This window comes from Caretta caretta, chromosome 12 (assembly GCF_965140235.1).
Source record: "Caretta caretta isolate rCarCar2 chromosome 12, rCarCar1.hap1, whole genome shotgun sequence".
Classification (NCBI taxonomy): Eukaryota; Metazoa; Chordata; order Testudines; family Cheloniidae; genus Caretta; species Caretta caretta.
In genome coordinates this window covers 24614428-24636603 of record NC_134217.1, presented here as the reverse complement: position 1 = coordinate 24636603, position 22176 = coordinate 24614428, and the positions used below count along the sequence as shown (strand labels likewise).

General features: G+C 39.2%; 1 protein-coding gene across 1 annotated transcript in view; it reads left to right on the top strand.

Moving 5' to 3' along the window:
* PEPD (peptidase D) overlaps positions 1-22176 on the top strand; it is a 217489-nt gene that overhangs the window by 8773 nt on the left and 186540 nt on the right. The window contains exon 3 of the mRNA XM_048870777.2: positions 1329-1456. Within this exon, the coding sequence (XP_048726734.1) occupies positions 1329-1456 (128 nt within the window). The remainder of the gene's footprint in view (positions 1-1328; positions 1457-22176) is intronic.

The following is a 22176-nucleotide window of genomic DNA, read 5'->3' as shown; positions in this document are numbered from 1 at the left end:
TTGCCTAGGTCAGTGGGGCCCCAACCTGGTTGAGACCTCTAGGCACCAGTGCATTATAAATATTTGTTGATAACAGTACATGTAGAAAGTGAGCCTTTATCCTCAGACTTGCTTAGTTTTTGTCTGGCTTGGATCATAGAAGCCGTAATCTTCTACCTCACTGTGTAGCATTTTGCTAAATATGAGTGGTCTAACACAGGTTAAAAATCTTTCACTAATTTATTGATTTTCCCCATCTCCCCCCAAAATATGCACATGGGTTTAAATGCCAGTTCTGAACACACCCAAGCTGTGGAAGAGCATGGATATGTATTTTAACTTGCATGTTGGACCTAAACTTAATAAATTATAACTTGACTAATACATAAGTACCTGTGTGTTTCTTTGTTAGCCCAAGCAGGGTTTTGTTTCTTGTTAATTTCACTTTGAACACATCATTGATTTGTCATTAGATGATCAAGATAATTGAATGATTTTTAGTTAGAGTCAAGCTTAGTTGGGTCTTTTTGTTATAGCAGACTGTTTTCTGCTTTGCCAGTTATAAAATAAACTCTAGAGTACTGCTTCGGTTCTGTGAACGGAACTTTCACATTTTGAAGAAAGGGGTGGGAAAGTAAATTTTTATCTTCTGTGACAGCAGGCTGCGTAATACATTCTGTCTGGCATCTAGGGGAGAATGATACACAATCTATGGTCGCTTTTTGAAGAGGGTAAAAGGAGGCTTATTACCCAATCTCTCTTGCCTCTGCCTCACCAATCCACCCTTGTCAAATTTTGTTGTTCTATGTCTGCCTCATCTTTGAGTTTTGTCCATTCCTTTCTGTTCCCAATGCAAAATATCCCTTGATTTCAGGTCTTGATAAACTTGTGCCATTTTTTTATTGCAGCTTCTTCCTCACTCTTCTCCCCTCTAATTTGTCCAAAATTCTGCTGCAATTTAGGGTTGTGACTCAGAGGCATACTGTGCCCATAGGCTCTGCTCTTGTCTTACCCTCTTCTTTCTCTGACTGGCTGTTTCTTCTTGCTGTCCTTTTATCTTGCTTGACATAGATCCTTCCTTAAGGCTTACAATCTTATACAATAGCATGCTATATAAGAAATAATTGTTAGTTCCAAAGTAAGGTTTGTATCACCGTGAAATGAAATGAGGTCTAAATTATCACAAAATCTACAAAAATTGTGATGCACAAAACAAAAATGTTCTTATTCAAGTCCACATAAATAGGAGTTAATATTAATGAACTGTTAGTATGTTGATGTATTGTATTAGTATTTTGGGGGCAGGGTGATTGACGGATAAAGTAATGACACTCCATTTATTTATCTAGGAATCTTATTTTCATTGGACTTTTGGAGTAACTGAACCAGACTGCTATGGAGCGATTGATGTTGATACTGGAAAATCCATTCTCTTTGTCCCCAAACTCCCTGAAAGCTATGCAGTTTGGATGGGAAAGTAAGACATCTTTTTCAGTGTATCCGCTTATTTTACAATTCTGATGTATCTGGCTGTTAACTATGTGCATAATGTAATCAGTTGATATTTCAGTTCTTAAAGTGGCTTTAATGGTAGTGAAAGGTGCTGGATTAACCACATTGGAGATTTGAAATCTTCTGTTTTAACCACAGAACAAAGAAAACTGTACAGCTTAGGCTGCCCTGCCAATTTACCTCAACCCTGACTTGGGAGGGCCACTTCTAATGGTGAAAAGAAAGTTCAGTCTTCGTTACCCCTCTCAGTTCTTGGATTCCCTGCTGAGACTGCTAGCAACTGACATTTTTGTTATGGGATAGTCTATGAAGCATTTACTAGATCTGACAATAACTGAACGAAGCTGAATGCAGCTCATTTCATGTACATTCTAAACATATATTTAATCAAAAGATCACTTAGGATTTTATACTGATTGTACATCAGTTTAAACTCTTATTGTCCCAATCCTGGTTGAGCCACTGACATGCCATGTGACCTTTGGTAAATCTACCCCTCAAATTAAGTCTTATCCCAATATCTAATAATTAGAGCTTGGTTTAAGACCTGAAACATCAGGTTTGATTCATAGATTCATAGATACTAAGGTCAGAAGGGACCATTATGATCATCTAGTCTGACCTTCTGCACAACGCAGGCCACAGAATTTCACTGACCCACTCCTGTGAAAAACCTCTCACCTATGTCTGAGCTACTGAAGTCCTCAAATCGTGGTTTAAAGACTTCAAGGAGCAGAGAATCCTCCAGCAAGTGACCTGTGCCCCATACTGCAGAGGAAGGCGAAAAACCTCCAGGGCCTCTTCCAATCTGCCCTGGAGGAAAATTCCTTCCCGACCCCAAATATAGCGATCAGCTAAACCCTGAGCATGTGGGCAAGATTCACCAGCCAGATACTACAGAAAATTCTTTCCTGGGTTCCCTTCCAAAATTGTTGTGATCAGTTATGACAATTCTGGATATCTGTATAAATGTCCAATTACTTTTTGAATCTTGCTAAGCCAGGAGGCAAGAGAGTTCTTTTTTTAAGAGCCTCCTTTCCCCGCTTTTAAACCTGATTCTCAACTTAAGCCCTCAAGACCTTCCATTAATTCTGCATTATTGAATAAATCACATCAAGCCAGAAAGCTTGTGCTCTGGCATATTACTATGCAGTACTTTTTTTGGTAAACCTTTTGCAAACTTTGCTAAAGTGACTTGGGTGTTATAAAACCCTGGGTGCTGAAATTGCTAATGCCCAGATTTGCAAACAAGCCCTTCTCCTTGGATCAAATCCTAAACTGACGCTTCATCAGCTCTCAAATTCATCTAGGCACTTTTGATTCTTAACAAGGATTTTTGCATATTAAAGAATCAAGAATTCTTGTCTATTGTTTACTTCTTAATCAGTTTTCCCTCTTCAGATCCTGTTTCAGTCTTCTGAATCTTTGTTTCCCAAAATGTGCTTGTTATGGTTCAGGGGTGACTTGTGACCTCTTTCTCTCCCTCCGCCCCATGGGCACTTCTTCCAAGTGACAGGCCTACACCTGCACTATTGAGTGCAACCCCCAGTTCACCTGACTTTATCCTAAGGCGACAATACCCCCATTTACCACGGTATCTACCTCAGCTTGGCCAGCTGGGTTTGGGTCACAAGCTCCCAGGGTAAACTTTCGCAGTGCTTCAGGACAGCTTCTTCAAAAACAAATATGATTTATTGGTTCATAGAAACTTGAGCAGAGTTACACATATAGGGTTTAATTGTTATATTTCTTACCTAAACCTAGCCTTTCGTTGCCAGTTTAGGTAGGTTCTTTTTAACCCAGGCTCCCCCAAGCTTTGGGGTTGGGTGAGACAGGATGCCCTCTGCAACTCCTGCCACTTGATAGTCTGACTTCCCCAGTTCAGTGAGTGTTTCTCCTCAGCTCACAAGCTGACTTTTATCTGTTCCAAAGACCTGATCTGGGACCATATGCCTGGCTAAAACAGTCTATATATTTCTTCAGAAGGGGTAGGCTGTGGTATCCCAAGAGTAGATTCAAAGTATTGTCCATTTGGGCACTAATCAAATAAGGTTATCTGCAGTCATTCATTTGGTTTCTGCAACCCAAAAGCTTTGATTTTAAACCCTTAACTAGCTATCTAATCCATCAAACCCACAGATATATAGAAATCTGTATATAGCATGCATAATAGTTAATGCAGCTACTTCCCACATTTTTCACAATGCGTAGTTGCAAGTAGATGTTCATCTGTAGTGTAGAGCTCATAGGTGTATATAGTGCTTTATTTAAAAAACAAAAAAAAACCCTTCAGTTTTCAATGCTTTGAGATTCTGGCTTGGAGACTATCACCATACATCTGATCAGCTCAAACATTAATATTATCCTCACAACATCCTTGTGAGGTAGGGAAATATTTAAACTCATTTTACAGATGGGTAACTAAGGCACAGAAAGAGAACATGCCTAATTTTACTTGCGTGTTTGATCCTGTGCTAGTCCATGGAGTTACAGATATCCATGACTTTAAGCCTATGAGTAAGTTTTTTTGCAGGGTCAAAGTCAGAAAAGGAGGTCTCTAGCAGAGCTGAACTTCAGTATCTGTGTCCCAGACCAATGTCTTAACTACCAAACCGTTAGAAGATTAAGTTTAAGTTCGTAGCTCTTTCTTGTATGAAGGACATAAGCAATTCTCTTTCCAGATCCTGTTGTTTCAGTTCACTTTTATCGTAAAAATTGCTTAATACCATAGCCCTTGAGAAATTGGACCTTTTTATATTAATTTACTTTTTCAGAATCTTAATTATATTTATCCTGTGTCTAATAAGTTATAAAATTTTTGGCCCCTACAACATTTCAGAACTTGACTTTCTAATTTTGTTGTGATCTCAAATTGGATTGTTTCTAACTGAAGCTATTACCTTTATTTTAATGAGGAATACGGTTGCAGCCAATCCCATGTGCTGAACTGTGTTAGATAGACCATATGGCAGGGCATGTCTGCTGTCTTCTGAGAGAGATTGTGACTATTATTGTCTTAAAGCTACCTTGGAATTGAAATTGTTTATGATCACTTTAGAGTGGAATATTGCTTTCTGAAATGTTCTAGTAGACAAGGTGCACCTGTCTGACAAAGTGTAGATGCTACTTAACTCCCACATGTACACCATAAACTCTATTCCCAGTGTAGGCTATTTGCCTGTTTGTAGATGAAACTTTACTACCTCCTCCTTGGTTCTTTTATGCTAGTTGAGATATGCTGTTTGCTGCCCACACTGATCATGAATGTCTGATCTGAAAGAAAAGCCTTCCAATATATCCAGTATCCATCTTGTCATGTCGTATTTCCCCACCAAGTGTTATTCCTTTGTAATGTACATATTCTAGCCTTCTCAGTCTAATGTTGTGAAGTACTCATCAATTTGTTTAGTAAATTATTGGTTTCTTACAGCAACAATTATGGTAAAACTGAGTTTTGTTGTAATTCTCTCCTTGCAATGTATATTAGAATAATTTTATCATCACTGGTATCTTTGTGTTCTCCAGACTCCTCTCTCTATCCTTACTGAATCCCTTTGTTTGATTCTTGTTTTGTTTTGTCAGCCACTGTCATGTACCTTTACTACTTGTCAGAAAGATGGATGAATAACTCCTTTGTGAGTCAGAAGTCCTGCTTCATAAGCTAGTTGGCAGGAGGTACTGCACTGTGGTGAGGTTTAGTTCCTTCCCTGAAGACTCAATTTTAAGTCAAAATTAGTACTGCAAGAAAAACAGCAAATTAGTTTGCCTTACATCCCATTTTTATTTATCTAACATGGTTGGCCTTGGAAGTTCTTTTGTTTGCAGATGCAAAAGGTACTATCAACCCACTGAGGAAACTGTTATTTAACATCAGAGCAATGCAAATTGCTTTTATCCTTGTTGTACAGTATTCTGCAGTCTTAGATGCATCTGTAGCATCTAGTCTCACAGTTCATAGTGCAAAAGGCTTTTAATTTATTTGTTGCATTGTTTTTTATTTTTATATAAGGTAGATGTGGGAAGTTTTCTCTATCCATTTTTGTCTTGATACAAACAGGTGAGTTTTAAGAGTTCTCTTTATAAATGTTAAAGGGTTGTTATCAGTTGTATGTAAGATCCTGTTTAACTGTGGATTTTGTGTAGCTCTATCTCGTATCTCATTTTTGAGGCAATTAAATTTCCTTTTTGCTGCACATCTAAGGAAACACACGCAATTACATGTATAGAGAGCTGTTAAGTAAATTCTGCAGATTGGCCAGTGGGGAAGTTAACCTTTTTCTTGTGCATCTTTCAAAAATGGGTCTACTGAACTTTTTTATTTTATGATCTTATTTTGGCCAAAGACAATTGAATGCGACAGAGAGAATTTGCTTACAAATGGACGGAGTGTTGGATTACAAATATGCTCATGACTATTGCAATCTTGATCTCGCCAGCTGCAGGGTTTTTTTTCATTGTCTGTTTTGGTTAACTGTTGAAGTGATGATACAAAGCTCTAATGGATGCTTAACCCCGTATGAGGCAGAGTTAAAATACAGCAAATAGTATCTACTGAAGGCAAGAGGCAATGATTGGCAGAGTTCAGTTTAATGAGCTTGAAGACTTGAGAAGACCAAACACAATGCTCAAGTATCAACTGGATGGTGGAGATAAAGTTCTCCAGGTGAGAGTAGTCAAGCTTAACATGAAAGGGAATGAGAAGAGATTCTATAAATAGATTAGGACCCGGGTTCTTAAACTTTATTGCACCACAACTGCATTCTGACAAAAAAATTACTACATGACCCCATGACGAAACCTGAGCCTGCCTGAACCCTGCCACCCTAGGGGAGTGGGGGTATGTGTGTGTGTCAGGGACAAAGCCAAAGCCCAAGGGCTTCAGCCCCAGGAAGAGGGCCTGTAATCTGAGCCCCGCTACCACTTTAGCCCCTGGTGGTGGGGCTCAGGCTTCGGCTTTGGCCTCAGGCCCCAGCAAGTCTAACATCAGCCCTGGCGACCCCATTGAAACAAGGTCCTGACCCACTTTGGGGTCCCGACTCACAATTTGAGAACCGCTGCGTTAGGAGTAAAGATGAAGGAAAGTATATATCCTCTACTTAGCGGGAAAGGAGAGCTAATAAGGGATGACATCAAGAAGGCTTATCTTGCTTCAGTCTTCATTAAAAAGGTTGATTGTAACCAGATACTTAACACAATTAACATTAACAGTAAGGAGGAAGGAATGCAGCCAAATAGAGGAAGAATTGGTTAAAGAATATTTAGATAAGTTAGATGTGTTTAAATCTGCAGGGCTTGATGAAATTCCTTAGGGTACTTAAGGAACAAGCTGAAACCATCTCAGAACCATTAGCTGTTATCTTTGAGAATTTATGGAGGATGGATGAGGTCCTGGAGGACTGCAGAAGAGCAAACATAGTACCTATCTTTAAAAGTGGGGAGAAGAAAGAGAACCTGGGGAATTATAGACCAATCAGCCTAGTTTCAATACCTGGAAGGATACTAGAACAAATTATTAGCCAATCATTTTGTAAGCACCTGGAGGATATTAGGGTATAAGGATTAGCCATCATGGATTTGCCAAGAACAAATCATGCCAAACCAATTGAATTTCCTTCTTTGACAGGTTACTGGTTAGGCAGATGGGGGGGAGGGAGATTTAGATATAATGTATTTTGATTTTCTTAAGGCTTTTGGAACACTCCAACATGACATTCTCAGAAGCAAACTTGGAAAATGCGGTCTAGATTAAAATAATATAAGTGCGCAACTGGTTGAAAGACCATACCCAAAGAGTCATTATCAATGGTTTGCTGCCAAATTGGGAGGGTGTAAGTACTGGGGTCCCACAGGGATCAGTCCTGAGTCTGATACTATTTGATATTTTCATTAATTACTTGCATAATGGTGAGGAGTGTATATGGAGAGACACTAGGCTGAGAGGTATTGCAAGCACTTTGGAGGACAAGACTAGAATTCAGAATGACCTTGACAAATTGGAGAATTGGTCTGAATTCAACAAGATGAAATTCAATAAAGATAAGTGCTGAGTACTTCACTTAGGAAGAAAAAAATCAAATGCACAATTACAAAATGGGAAATAACTGTCTAGGTGGTTGTACTGCTGAAAAGGAGCTGAGGGTTATAATAAAAGGTTTAGAAAACGCAACCTATGAGGAAAGGTTTTAGAGAAACAAAACCCTGAGCATGTTTAGTCATGAGAAAAGACGAGAGAGAGAGAGGATCTGATAACAATCTTCAAATATGTTAAGGGCTGTTATAAAGAGGACAGTGATCAATTTGTTCTGCATGTCTGCTGAAGGAAGGACAAGAAGTAAGAGACTTAATCTGCAGCAAGGGAGATTTAGGTTACGTATTCGGAAAAGCTTTCTAACGATAAGTGTAGTTAAGCTCTGGCTTCCAAAGGAAGTTGTGGAATTGCCATCACTGCAGGTTGGTGGATTTTTTTTGTTTGTTTTTTAAAAGAACGGGTTGGATAAACACCTGTCAGGGACTGTCTAAGTTTACTTGATCCTGCCTCAGCATAGGGGGCTGGACTTGATGATTTCCCCAGGTCCCTTCCAGCCCTATATTTATATGATTCTGTGATTATATGAACTGAAGAAATACTTTGATTTTTGATATGTTCAAATATCTCATGACTGCAAAAGTGAGCAGGGAACATTTTTCATAGGGAATAATTCCAAGATGACCGCTACAGGATAGTCTTGTGTTTGGAGGGTGCCTATAGGAATTATGGGTCCACTGCAAATCTTAACATGCTAGTACTATGTATATGGCAGTTAGGCTTTTAATAATATCGGAACTGAGTATGAGCAGTTTCCCTAGTGTTTAGATGGGCTCTTCCTCAGCTGAAGGATCTATTCTGGGCATCAACTGAGGAGAGCCATTTTATATAATACTTTTGATTCAATCTCCTTCTTGGTGTTTGGATAGCAGAGACAAATTCTCCTGGGATGTTTTAGAGAAATGTCTTGCCTTTGAAAAGTATCTGTTCCTCCTCTTCACATTTTCCAAGCAAGATATTTCATAAAGTCAAGAAAAATATATGGGTGCATAAGTTACAAAAATGGAAATACATTATTAAAAAATGCTAGTGTATTTCCAAGATTATGTGATGCAAAGCCATTAGCATGTTTTGTTTTTATACTTAGAAAGGATTAAGTTAGTATGACTGCATATCTTGCAGAGACTTCAATTTTACTAATTAATGCTGCACCTGCCATTTTCCTTGCGTTAATTATAAATGACAGAACTAGTCACTGTGCTGATTAAAGATATTTTGTAAAGTGAAACATACTGTACAACAGCTGCTTTATGTGCCGCACATGCCAAAATAACTTAATTGCCTTGCCATATAAAGAACAATTTTTAGTAAAAATAAAAATACTTTAACTCTTTAATGCTTTATGTTAATTGAAGAAATGTATATTAAATGGGGACTGAGAAAATATTTATACACGGTTTCATATGTTTTTAGAAATTGAAATATCATTGGGTTGCCTAGTGGTGGAGACGTTAATCTAATTTTGCATTCCATTTTAAGTAACATCTTCATGGAGAAGCTACCCTTGACTGGTAGCTACCTTCATTCACAAATAATATTTGTGCTGTAACACTTATATAAAAGTTTTATCTTCATAGCATGGTACAAATGTTAATCCAACACCCTAATGAGCACAACACTTTATCACTTTCACCAAACTAAGTTGCCTCCCCCAGCTCTTTCAACAGATAGATGTTCAGTGGCTTTAAAGGTGACCATTGTTCCTCTTCTTTGTGTGGGTTTTTCAAATTGAATGCACTTTTTCAGGTATGGTCATACCAATTCTTTATGCAGACTGTGGCCTCCTCTGTAATACAATACTCTCTCTGTGTGGCCCAAAATTGCACTTTCTGTGTATTTTGGAATTGCATTCCAAACTAATTTGCTGTCTCACCCCTGAGTCTCTTTCAGCGTTAGTGCTTTCTGAGTTTCTCCCTAAAATGGAATGTGTTTGGGACTATCCACAAAAGCAATCCCATTTGTCTGGCAAGATTTGTTCTGTGTAAATCCTCATGCTGCTTATTCTTCTCCCTAAATGTAGTAATTTCCACACCTGCCTTCCATACCTTTGTTCCAGTAGTTCACTTGACTTACATTATGATAACTGTCAGGATTGCTCTTGCCACATTTGATGATAATTGCCTTTCTCTAATCTGCAAGTACCTGCCTAGTTCTCTGACTTCTCAAAAATTGTCAGTGATACAGGAACTTCATTGGCTGACTCTCTTAATGTGCCAGCTACGTACAAGTCTGCCAGTCCACATTACATGCTCGCATTTTCTAAGTATCTCTTTACCAGTTTTTTTTAATCAATTGTGATTTGTACAGGACTTTCCTTTTCTACTAATTGTTTAAACTTCTTTGCTATATATTTCTAATTGAAAAACGTTGGTAACTGCAACTTTTGGTATTATTTTTCCATCACTAACTTTGGTGGAACTACTTGCATGAGCAAGACTTGCCAGATATACGCTGAATTTACAAGTTCTAAGAGCACGTAGAAATACCTGAATATGCAATTTAGCAACTTTAGTAAATGTTAAAGCTCTCTTCTTCAGATTCCGATGTGGAGGAGAATGAATTTAACCCTAAAGTAACTAAATCTATTGAATGGTGTTTGCACTGAAGGTTTTTTTAATATCTTGCTATGATTTAATCCACCACAACAGAAAGTTGAAATACTTGCATATATATTATACAGGCCTCTGGTGCTAAGAGAATGTTCTTAAACCCAGCAAGCATTTATTTTATATATTTACTTTAAAAACACTACAAGGAATATATAGTACAGTGCAATAAGCTCCTAATCACATCTCAGCAGTATCACTAAGTCCTAATTTTTCTTCTGAGCAGGCATGCCATCTGTTTTTGTCCAAAGATTCAAAAGCTGTTATCTGGAAGGTCAGTTGCAGTCAAAGAAATACCCATAGGGGATTTTACATGAGTGCTCCAGAAAGATTCTGCACCACCTCCAGAGACCACAAGACCAAAAAAAAGCCTTTGGGATAAAAGCCTGGGTTTTAAACTGATACGGGGCCACCTTCCTGATCCAGCAAACAGACAGAGAGCGTCCTTGGTCCATGGCGTCAGCCTATTGAGGCCTCATAAGACACTGTGCTTGTTGTGAGCGGAAGCTCTGATGAATTTGTAACCCACAAAGAAACCCCTAGAGTCAAGTGATATCTGGTCAGCTTATTAGTATGCATGTAGGCTATTTTATTGTTGTTGTTTTTAAATGTGGTTTCTTAATAGTGTTTTTTTACATTAAGAATAAAGTAGGCTTGAGTAGAAAGTCTGTGTAGTAACTTATATCTGTAGCAATCACTCTATTATCAGTATCTGAAGAGAAAGCAAGCAGACCTATTTCAGCGGATTGTTTTTACACAGTGAAGGGAGGGAGCTGTGCATTCTGGACTTACCCTGGTAAAAATCAAATGACTCGTGTGTCCACCCAAGGGAGGCAACAGCTGGGGAGCTGTATCCTTTGCTAGGCCACTGAAGGGAAATGCAGGTACAGTTGCCCCAAGCTGTGACAACCGTAACTTTTACAAAGTGAACATTGCAAGGTGAGAGAAGATATTACAAGGTGAATGAACAGGCAAAAATCTGCCTGGTTGGTTGGTTGGTTGTGGAGGCATGGAACAAACAGAGGCAAACCTAGAATGGAAAAGCAGGTGAGATCCAGTGTGTGTAACAGTGCAGTAGAATTTTGTTAGGACACTACATTCCATGGTGTCCCCACTTTTGCTCTTGTAATTTTAGAGTTTTGAACATCTGAACTCCCCTTCCCCCTGATCCTGTTGCTTATACATCAGAAGTTCTCAAATCTCTTCTGTTTGTCAGAGGGAGAACGTGGGCCAATAGATAAGGCATTGGGTTGGGAGGTCTAAATTCTGTGCTTATTCTCTACTCAGTGACTCACTGTGTGGCCTTGGGCAAGTTATTTTAACTTCTTTGTGCCTTAGTTTTCTTATTGTATGAATGGGGAAAATGAGACACGCTCCTTTTAAAGGTCTTTGAAAACCTCTGAAAATAACTATAAAAGTACAGAATGCTATTTCTTTGTATACTAGCACAACTGAAGATAACAGATGTGTGTTCTGACAATACTTGAGACTGCTGCAATGCACTCTGAAGATGACACGTCCAAACAGTGGTTTTGGTTTTGTGATGGAATTTTTTTCTAAATAAAATCCAGAAAATATCTTCAATGTATAGCTATTTTTTAAAGTACATCAAGTACAGGGCTCAAGCAAGTCAACAGCATCTTAATACCATGCTTGTAGCACTGTTAAGATGGCACCTTTCTCAAAATTGTGCCTGTGTGCCAATCTTGTTGTTCAACTATTATAATTTTTTAATGTTCTGTCTTCTAAAGATCTCTAATGTGCATTAATTGAACATTGTTAAACTACATGCAGTCCTGAGATCCTGGCTTTCATAAATATCCTGGAACTGAGAAATTAAAAGATATAGTATTTTCAGTGTCGTACTTGTGTAGTTGCATGATCGCCATCTCAGTTCAGTAAAATCCTTTATTCTCAAAGTCGCACAATTTGGGCAACAACAGTGCAAGCTTCTGAAGGCTACCCTGCCAACGTACTTCTACCATGTAGTGGAGGCACCAATTCTAGCAGTGAGAGGGTAGTTCAGGCTTCATATATATTTAGTCCAGGAGTGCCATTTATGATAATGATACTCTTGTGATGTGAAGAGTCTAGTAGGAACAGTATTGAGACTGCCAATTTATCTTGCACCAGCTGAACAATTACATTATAGTGTTTGGTCACTATCAGGGCCAGACAGAATTGTAGTCTAAGGTGTGAAAGAGTCCTTAATGTATTATTTCTTATTCCCTGAGCACTATAGGCTAACAGAGCCCAGAAATTGTTTATAGAATTGTATTGTTTTTAAGTAATCTATGTGTTTAGGGAGTCCTGCATCTTGTATTATCTCCTCTTGCATATGAGTGGGCTCAACCACTTTAGTAATCCAGAAAACTTGGCTAAAGTTGCAGATTTGATTACTTTGCTTTTTTCAATTAAACCCATCAGGTTGAACATTTGACCTTCAGTTCAATTCCTTTTGGAATTCTGCTTGGTTAATGGCTTCTCAGAAATCCGTCTTACTCTTGACTGCATCAAAAGCAACAGGGTAAATCTGCATACTTGTATTTAAGAGATTTTTTTCTCTCATGGCACCGAAACCAGACGAAATTGGGAAATGGGTACCAATTCAGGTACTGTCAAGCCCATTTGGGCTATTTTATATTCCATATCTAGTTATTTTTTCACCTTTTCTGTAAAGATAAAATTCCTTTTTTGATACATAGGTGAGTGTCTTATTTTTGACAGAGCCAGGAACATCTGTTGGTGCCTTGTAAAGCCTCCTGTGTTCCTTCTAGCAGTTCTTGACAACCTCTTGTTTTGTTAACGCTTCGCCATCTGTTAACCTGATACTATTGTAATGAAGGGTGAGTTTCTTGACAGCATTAAAATGTCCCTCTTGCATCTAATCTCTTACTCCACTTCTATATGGTTGAATTTTGAAAGGTGGGAAGAGGGATTACTGTGTGACCTGTTTTGTTTAGTGACTTTCTAGTGACTGGGCGAATCCCTGTGCTGCATAAAGATACGTTAAGTAGTCGCACATATTCATATACTCTTTTAACTAGAGTCCAGTGAGTTAAATTTGTTGCTTTGAACTTGAAAGTTAATTTGGAATGGAGGAAGTGATATTGTCGTGTTTATGCTTTAAGGAAGAAAATATTTATATACTCTTGACTGTATAGCCTCCTGGCTTTAGCTCTACTCTCTCAAAGCTTTCAGAATTCCCTTGTTCTCATTAAAGGGATAAGAGCTTCCATAACTTCTCATGTAATCGAAAACATAATAGGTGCAGGATCTTCTAAGGTACTGTTCTTGGATTTCTTTAAGCCGAGAAGCATCTTGCATAGCCCAGTCCCTTTAGACTTTGTTTTACTATGTAGCCTCTTTCATATTCATCTACTTTGGGTTTTTTTTCCAGCTATGTTAAATCTTATTTATATTGTATACGTTATCTAGCTACATTATTACAAGGGGCTTGGAGCCCAAGGCTAACACACAGTAAGTAAATGGACAAGGCATATGGGTCTGCATTTTAATCGTATTAAACACTCTTTAGTATGGCATGTCTTGTCTCCTTTCAGAACTTATTGTCTTTCTCCCTGACATTCTAATAGAATCTCAAAATGGTTACTGACTTTCATTTAGAAGATATTACTGATCCTTTAAAAGTAAATTGAATTAATTACAATGGTATTTTTAACTGAAGGCAGACTTCAGCTATTGGAAATTGCAGGTGAGACTTATTCGACCCTTTTATATATGAATTAATAGCATGCAGGTGGTCAGCCTGGAATACTTCATTGTTGTCTATGCAGCATTATATTAATGTAGTGTCTTCCTTTCACAGGAGACCCATTATCTATTATTTTGAGTTTGCTTTAATACATAGTGTTTATAATTCTTGCTTTCTTTTGGGATGTAGCAGTGAGGTAAGGCCTTTCCGCGTAATTGCAATGTACAAACAAACCATGGTGTAAAAGACACCATAGGTTTCTGCGTAACCATCAAACAGTGTAATGATTAGTTATAGTACATGTTAGTCATATATAATTTAGATGTAAATTTACTTTCTCATATCAAGTCTCTTTGACCTTTAAATTATACTTTCCAAAAATGTTGGATTGATTCTTCCTATACTGGAAAAATAAACATAAAAACTAAAATGTTTGTTAGGATTCTGATGTTTCTCATCCATCTGCATAATTAAACAAGCTGAATAAAAGAGAACATAACTAGGAGGAAGTGTTGAATGCAGCTGAGTGAGTTTGGGGGTTAGCTTAAGGCAAAAGAGAGCATACCATGAAGGTGAAAGTAAACTGTCAGTGTTATCATTCCATAGAAATCCTATTGCAAGTCTAATGATGTGAAAATAACATAGGACAAACTGACAAAAGCAAGAAAGTCCACATTGAGTCTGTTGCACCACTTTGTAACTGAATGGCATTTTACTTAGACATTGCAGAATCTATGGGCTTCAGCAGACTAATACAATATTGTGTAGTGATGCAAACCGTAGATGGCTGTTACATTTTAATAAGAGTGCAGAAGATTAACATTATGTTTAACCCCTCTTTAGGAAAATATATTCTCTCTTAATAATATACCATAACAAAATAAAATAAATGCTCTGTGCAGAGTTAGCTTTTCAGTATTCATTCATCTCCTTGTTCTCTGTGTGAACTGTCTTTCTAGGTTCAAAGGTAGCCTTGGTTCTTATGCCATACTATATTTGTATTTGCTGGAGCATTTCCTACAAATGTCAGTGGGAGTTGAGCATGTTTTACAGCCAACAATGTCTACAGAGCCACCATTGGAATAAATATTCCAACTATATGAGGAAATATACTATATTTCCAACTATACTTGTGGCTAAACACACTAACTCTTCTCGTTTGCAAGATATACTATATTATAGCTGCCATCCTGTCCAGGATATGCTGTTGTACCCAGTTCCCTCAGTGGCTGTTGTTTATGTGGAATGAGGAAAAATAATGGCCATGAGTCTGTATTGAAGATGCATGTACAGATGAATCTTGATTTGAGTTACAAAAGAGAGTCACAATATTACTAAAATAATATTTAGACAATAACAAGTGAGTGTTCATGCACTGCTAAATGGTATCCATGATGATGATAGTATTAACATATTAAGAAAGAAAAATGTGGGTAATTACAAACTCTCTTCTCTGTCTGTAATATCAGATTTAAGATTTCTTTAATTCAGCCTGCTGATGAGCTACTTTTATAGCTGACTTTTATTGTAGGGTGCCCAGGCATACTTTGCGGACAAGGTGACATTTAAATGACTTTTCAGTAATTAGCATTAAAAAACCTTGAAAAATTAACTACTCTTCCAACTTTTTTTTATCTCTGCCCTTTTTTAAAAATAAAATTTTAAATGTCACAAAAGGAACTTATGACTTTCCAGTTTTTTAAATTAAGCCTCTGTTTAGGCAGAAAGGATTTGAAATTGACTCTAGACTATGTTTCTTCAACTTTTGGTAGCTGAAAGATATCTTAATAGATGTAAACAATTTTTTTCAGCCAGAAAAATGATCATTTTTCATATTTTTTGAACATGCATTTCATTCAGCAATAGTTGTCATCTCATAACTTCTGCTCACAACTTTAATTTAGCATTCATCACTTGTAATTTGAATGCATTTTATTATATATAACTTTCTTGACTGGAGTTCTGAAAACTAAAACACTATTTCATCATGTTTGCATTATTATACTCTTGCCATAAAGTACTTTAAAGTAAAATGAAAAGTTTAATGGAGTTCTTATGGTAATATCAAATCTTTATAGAATCATAGGACTGGAACAGATCTCCCGAGGTCTTCTAGTCCAGTCCCCTGCACTCATGGCAGGACTAAGTATTATCTAGACCATCCCTGACAGGTGTTTGTCTAACCTGCTCTTAAAAATCTCCCATGATGGAGATTCCACAATCTTCCTAGGCAATTTATTCCTGTGCTTAACTACCCTGACAGGACGTTTTTCCTAATATCCAACCTAAACCTCCCTTTCTGCTATTTAAGCCCATTGCTTCTTGTCCTATCCTCAAATGTTAAGGAGAACAGTTTTTCTCCCTATTCCTTGTAACAACCTTTTATGTACTTGAAAACTGTTATCATGTTCCCCCCCACCCAAAGTCTTCTCTTCTCCAGATTAAACAAACCCATTTTTTCCAATATTTCCTCATAGGTCATGTTTTCTAGACCTTTAATCATTTTTGTTGCTCTCCTCTGGAATTTCTCCAGTTTGTTCACATCTTTCCCAAAATGTGGCTCCCTGAACTGGACACAGTACTTGGGCTGAGACCTTATCAGGATGGAACAGAGCAGAAGAATATCTTCTTGTCTTGCTTTACAACACTCCTGCTAATACATCCCAGAATGATATTTGCTTTTTTTTCCAACAATGTTACACTCTTGACTCATATTAGCTTGTGATTCACTATGACTAGGGCCCTACCAAATTTACGGTCCATTTTGGTCAATTTCACGGTCATAGGATTTTAAAAATCTTAAATGTAATGAAGTCAGCTATTTAAATCTGAAATTTCACGGAGTTGTACTTTTAGGGGTCCTGACTCATAAAGGAGTTTGTTTGCGGTGGGGAGTGGGCGTCACGGTACTGCTACCCATACTTCTGCACTGCTGCTGGCAATGGCGCTGCCTGCAGAGCTGGGCAGCTGGAGAGCAGTGGCTGCAGGCCAGGAGCCCAGCCCTGAAGGCAGCGCTGCTGCAATCAGCAGCGCAGAAGTAAGAATGGCCTGGTATGGTATTGCTACCCTAATTGCTGCGCTGCGCTGCGATGCGCTGCTGCTGGCGGGGTCTGCCTTCAGAGCTGGGTGCCTGGCTCTCCAGCCACCCAGATCTGAAAGCAATGCAGAAGTAAGGGTGACAATACCACAACCCCCCTAAAATAACCTAGCATTAATAGCATGCAGGTGGTTTCCCCCCACCCCACAACTCCCTTTTGGGTCAGGAACCCCAGTTAGAGAAAGGCTGGTCTCCTCTGTGAAATCTGTATAGTATAGTGTAAAAGCACACAAAAGATCAGATTTCATGGGGGAGAGCAGATTTCACAGTCCATGATGGGTTTTTCGTGGCCATAAATTTGGTAGGGCCCTAACTATGACCCCCAGATCCCTTTCTGCAATACCCCTTCCTGGGCAGTCATGTGCATTTTTCTGTGTGTGAAACTGATTGTTTCTTCCTAAGTGAAGTACTTTGCATTTGTCCTTATTGAATTTCATCCTGTTTACTTCAAACCATTTCTCCAGTTTGTCCAGATCATTTTGAATTTTAATCCTATCCTCCAAAGCACTTGCTTATATCAGAGGCTCCTCCCAGCTTGGTATCTTCCTCAAACTTAAGTGTACTCTCTATGCCATTATTTAAATAATTGATGACGATAATGAACAGAACTGGACCCCCCCTTGATATGCCCTTCCAGCTTGACTGTGAACTACTGATAACTACTCTCTGGGAACCGTTTTCCAACCAGTTATGCACCCACCTTATAGTAACTCCATCTAGGTTGTATTTCCCTACTTTGTTTGAGAAGGTCATGCAAGATAGTATCAAAATCTTAAATCTCTTAAAATTTGAAATTGTTTTGAATTATTGTGTAATGTAGTCAAGTGTAACTTTAAAATAGTTTTAATCAATGAAATCAAGGTTTTATTGGGTTTCAAGATAGAAAACAGAGCACAGTTAGTAAAGCTGCGAAGATAAATTTGTGATATTTTGATATGTCCAGCATACAACTATTTAAAATAACTGAAACAATAAACAAAATCTAGTGGTATATTTGTAGATATACTGTTAGATCTATTCAACTAATGGAAAAATGGAGAGAGGTTATGTCTACTTCAAGGGATCATGGGATGAGGCCAGACTTTAGCTCTGGGTTACTGATTCCTATTCCACTGATTTAAATGCTACACCACATACAATTATGAATTTAGTTGGGCTGAATGAGAAATACAGAATCGAGTAAAACTTGAAATTTAATGAATGTCTGGTCATTCCGTATACTATCAGCTAGAATTCTAGCAAGTTTCTAATGCTGGCTCTCTATACTCACTCTTCTGATGATAGTTCTTGTGAGTGAGCTGTCTGGGATCGAAATTGGGTGAGACTTTAAAAAAAAAAGTACTTTCTTGTAATTTAGGATCTGATATGACTTGTATCCAATTCCCTTACCACAAAAACCCTGCTTCTCATCACCTTTCTTCCCCTTAGGCCATGTCTACACTGCAAAGTTATGTCAACTTCAAGTAAGCTGACATCGAGCCTCCAATTTAAGCAAGTCAATTTTGTGTGTCCACTCTATGTTCATTGTGTTGGCAGAGTGCATACTCACTAGCGGGGCTTGCATTGACGCACAGAGCACTGCACTATGGGTAGCAGTCTCACAGTGCACATACCTGAGTGGAATTTTGGGTTGGGCTTGCAATGCCTTATGGGACCAAAACATTGGCGCAAGTAATTATGGGAACATGGTGTTTACCTCTCATGATGCACTTACCTCCCTCCCTCCGTCCCTGAAGTCAACAGCAAACAAACCAAGCCTTTTTCATGCCTTTTTTTGTAAGCCTGGGTTACCTGCATGGACCCATAGGACGATAAGCATGCACCCCGCTCAGCTGTATACTGATGCTATGAGCATTACAAACACCTTGTGTCTTATCCTGCAGTATTTACACAGCCGATACACAAGCCTCCGCATGGAACAATGTGGGTTTTTGTTTTTTGGTTTTTTTTTTGGTGAAACCTGTGATATTTGTTGTGTTTTAAAGTCCCAGCTGCTGAAATAAAGAGATTGAATGAGAATCTGAGCTTCCATTAAAAAATATAAGTTCTTCTTTGAGTGCTTGCTCATGTCCATTCCATGTTAGATGTGTGTGTGCCTCATGCACCATTGCTGGAGATTTTTCCCTTAGTAGTATCTGTTGGGCCGGCTTTAGCACCCTCTGCTGCCATGTGCTTATGCGCCAGTATGGGGGCACCCTCTCAATTCCTTCGTCCTGCCCATGATGGCTGATGGAACAGCTCCTCTTGCTTTAGCAAGGCTTCTTTTCAGAGATTTTGTATTCTGTTTCCTAGTTTGCTAGTTTCAAATATAGTTTAGTGTGTATATATAAATAGAAAATAGAATGTAAATAGAATGTATTAAATAGAATGCCCTCTCTCCTCTCGTCCTAGGGCTCTCTTTGCCCTTTGGGCTGGGCATGCCCTGATCCCCAAGGTTCAAACCTTGCGCTGTGTGTGGCAAATCTGTGCCCGTGAGTGACCCACACTCCAGTTGTCTGAAATGTTTGGGAGAAACTCACATGAGAGACTGGTGTCAGATTTGTTGGGACTTCAAAGCCTGCACAAAAAAGAATAGAGAGATAAGACTGAAAGCTATCATAATGGAAGCTGCTCTTGGACTAGCCTCAGAGCCAAGCTGATCTGAGTCTGCACCAAGTACTCTGCACACTTCCCACCACCATTGCCTATCTTCAGTGCGAAGGAAGAAGCACAAAAAGCAGTGCACTGACAGAGGGCTCTCACCCATGCAGGAGGAGGACAGACCTGGTGAAGGCAGTGAAGTGCAACCTGCACCAGGCTACTCTTCCACCCATGGTCCCACAGCAGCACCATCAACTCCACCCAGAGCATTGAGTCTGGCGTGGGACCCTCCGCTGAAGCCATGAAGCTACTGCAGCACCAGCAGATTGAGGTTACCGTCAACTCCAGAGGCCTTTACAGTGGCAGGGACTTAATGACACTCCTGGTTCCACCAACTCCGATGGGACAGCTGCTGGCACCAACAGTCTTGAGCAGGAGGGAGCATGGGGCTCTGAGGTCCTTCCTGGCACCAGATCCTCCAGGACCAAGCTGTCCCTGATATTCTCTTCGTGACCATCTCCAGCCACTGGTCTCTGGACCCCCAGCACCGAATGGAGACAGAGAGGAGTACCACTCCATCGTGGTCACCTTGGGGGTACTCTTCATCTGAGTCCAAGGTGGAACCCTACATCCAGCATAAGGGCCACCACTGGTACCCATCCTATGCACCACCAGACCTTGGTATGGGTCCTCCCACCCGTGCCTGGCCAAGTGGACAATGGCCTATGCAGTAGTTGTACTGCAACCCATGGTGGTTTCCCCATTGTAGTCCCCCCTTCCCACCGATCGTACTTGGCGCCTTCTAAAAGACAGGCTACCACTCCTCCACACTTGGTACCAGACCCTAACAGAAGCTGCCAGAAATTGCGGAGATGATTATTGGGGGTGCGTGTACCCCTGATGCCCCCTGTGCACACCCCTGTGTGGGACTTAAACCTGGTTCTGTCAAGGCTCACTTGTCCTCCCTTCAAATAATTAGCATTGTACCCTCTACTGCATCTCTCTTGGAAGGTTGCCTTCCTGGTTGAGATCACCTCAGCCAGAAGGATCTCTGAAATCAAGGCCCTTACCACCTCCATGATGTTCTTCAAGGACAAAGACCAACTGTGCCCCCTCCTCCCGCCCCCCCCCCCCTTTCCTGCCAAAGGTGGTTTTGCAGTTTCATCGAAATCAGGCTATTTTCCAGCCAGTCTTCTTCCTGAAGTATCACAAGAACTCAGAAGAATGGTAGCTTTATTCATTGGATGTTGGGTGTGCCCTCGTCCTCTAGATTGAGAGGACTAAATTCTTTCGCAAATCCACGCAACTCTTTGTAACAGAAGCAGAAAGGATGAAAGAACTTCCAGTGTCAGCCCAGAGGATCTTATCCTGGATAACCTCCTGCATTTGAGCATGTTATGAGCAGGCAAATGTCCTACCTCTGGCCATCGTAACTGTTCACGCCACAAAAAGAGGAGAGTTCCTCACATATAGTCTGTTTGGAGCCTTGATTTTGGGGTGGGGGGAGGACACTTCACTCTTCAGTGTGGAGTTTAGAATAGCTAGAAGGGAGAAGTAAGGCAGAGAAAGGAGAAGTAAGTAATGTAGACCCTTAAACATTCCAGAGAGGAACCAAGTCCTCACACCAAGCAGAGTCTAAATGCAGTGAAGCAGGAGACAATGCAGCTGTGGCATATAATTCTGAAAATTTGTTCTGAAATAATTAAATCCAACCAATGAGTGTGGGGGCATTTAAAATATGACCCATTTCAGTGAGTTCATTTTGCTACAATAAATCGAACAGAAAAAAGTGAACTAAGTATTGATGGATATTGATGATTTTAGAAAATATTAGAGAGAGGAAAGAGAAGCTCACTCTTCAAAAGAAAGTTTGTCAGTAAGTGAGCGAATACCTTAGGATTGAATTATCAGCAATTTAATTTACTGATCAAAGGACAAAAAGAAGTTAGCAAAAATAGAAGAGCTAGTATACTAGACTGAGGATCTGCACATCATCAGGAACAATTCTCAGCTTTGCTTTGAACAATGCAGCAGGACATAAATGATGATTTGGAGGCACTGCAGTGGAGCATTAAACAACAGTGACCATAAGTTAACTGAGTTCAGAGTTAGGGTTTAACTGTTAAATAGAGCCAAAATTATGAGAGTTAAATTTATTCCCAACTTTGTTGGAATATTTAAATACTTAAATATTTGAGGAATTAGGGGGAAAGAAACCTTGCTAATGAATGGGGAATATGCAAAGTCCTCAGAGGTAAAAGAACTATAAAATGTTAGGTATAGAAAGGGACTAGAATTCGAGTTATGTTTAAATAAAATGTGTAAAAATAGAGAATTTCTGCAAAAGAAGGCAAGATCAATAATGTATTTTTCTATACCTCACAAACATTAATGAGAAGAGGTCATAGGGGAGGGTCACTTAAAAAGTTTTTCTTCTGTTATCAGTAATTCCTCCATTTATTAGACTGGCAAAAAACCTCTCCCACAAATTTTACCTATGATATGTGGTGATTACTTTCTGCATGAGAATAGTATAGTCTTTCCTTTTGCAGGTGAGGGTGGGAAGGGACATGATTTAGAACTTGTTGATTCATCACCAGGA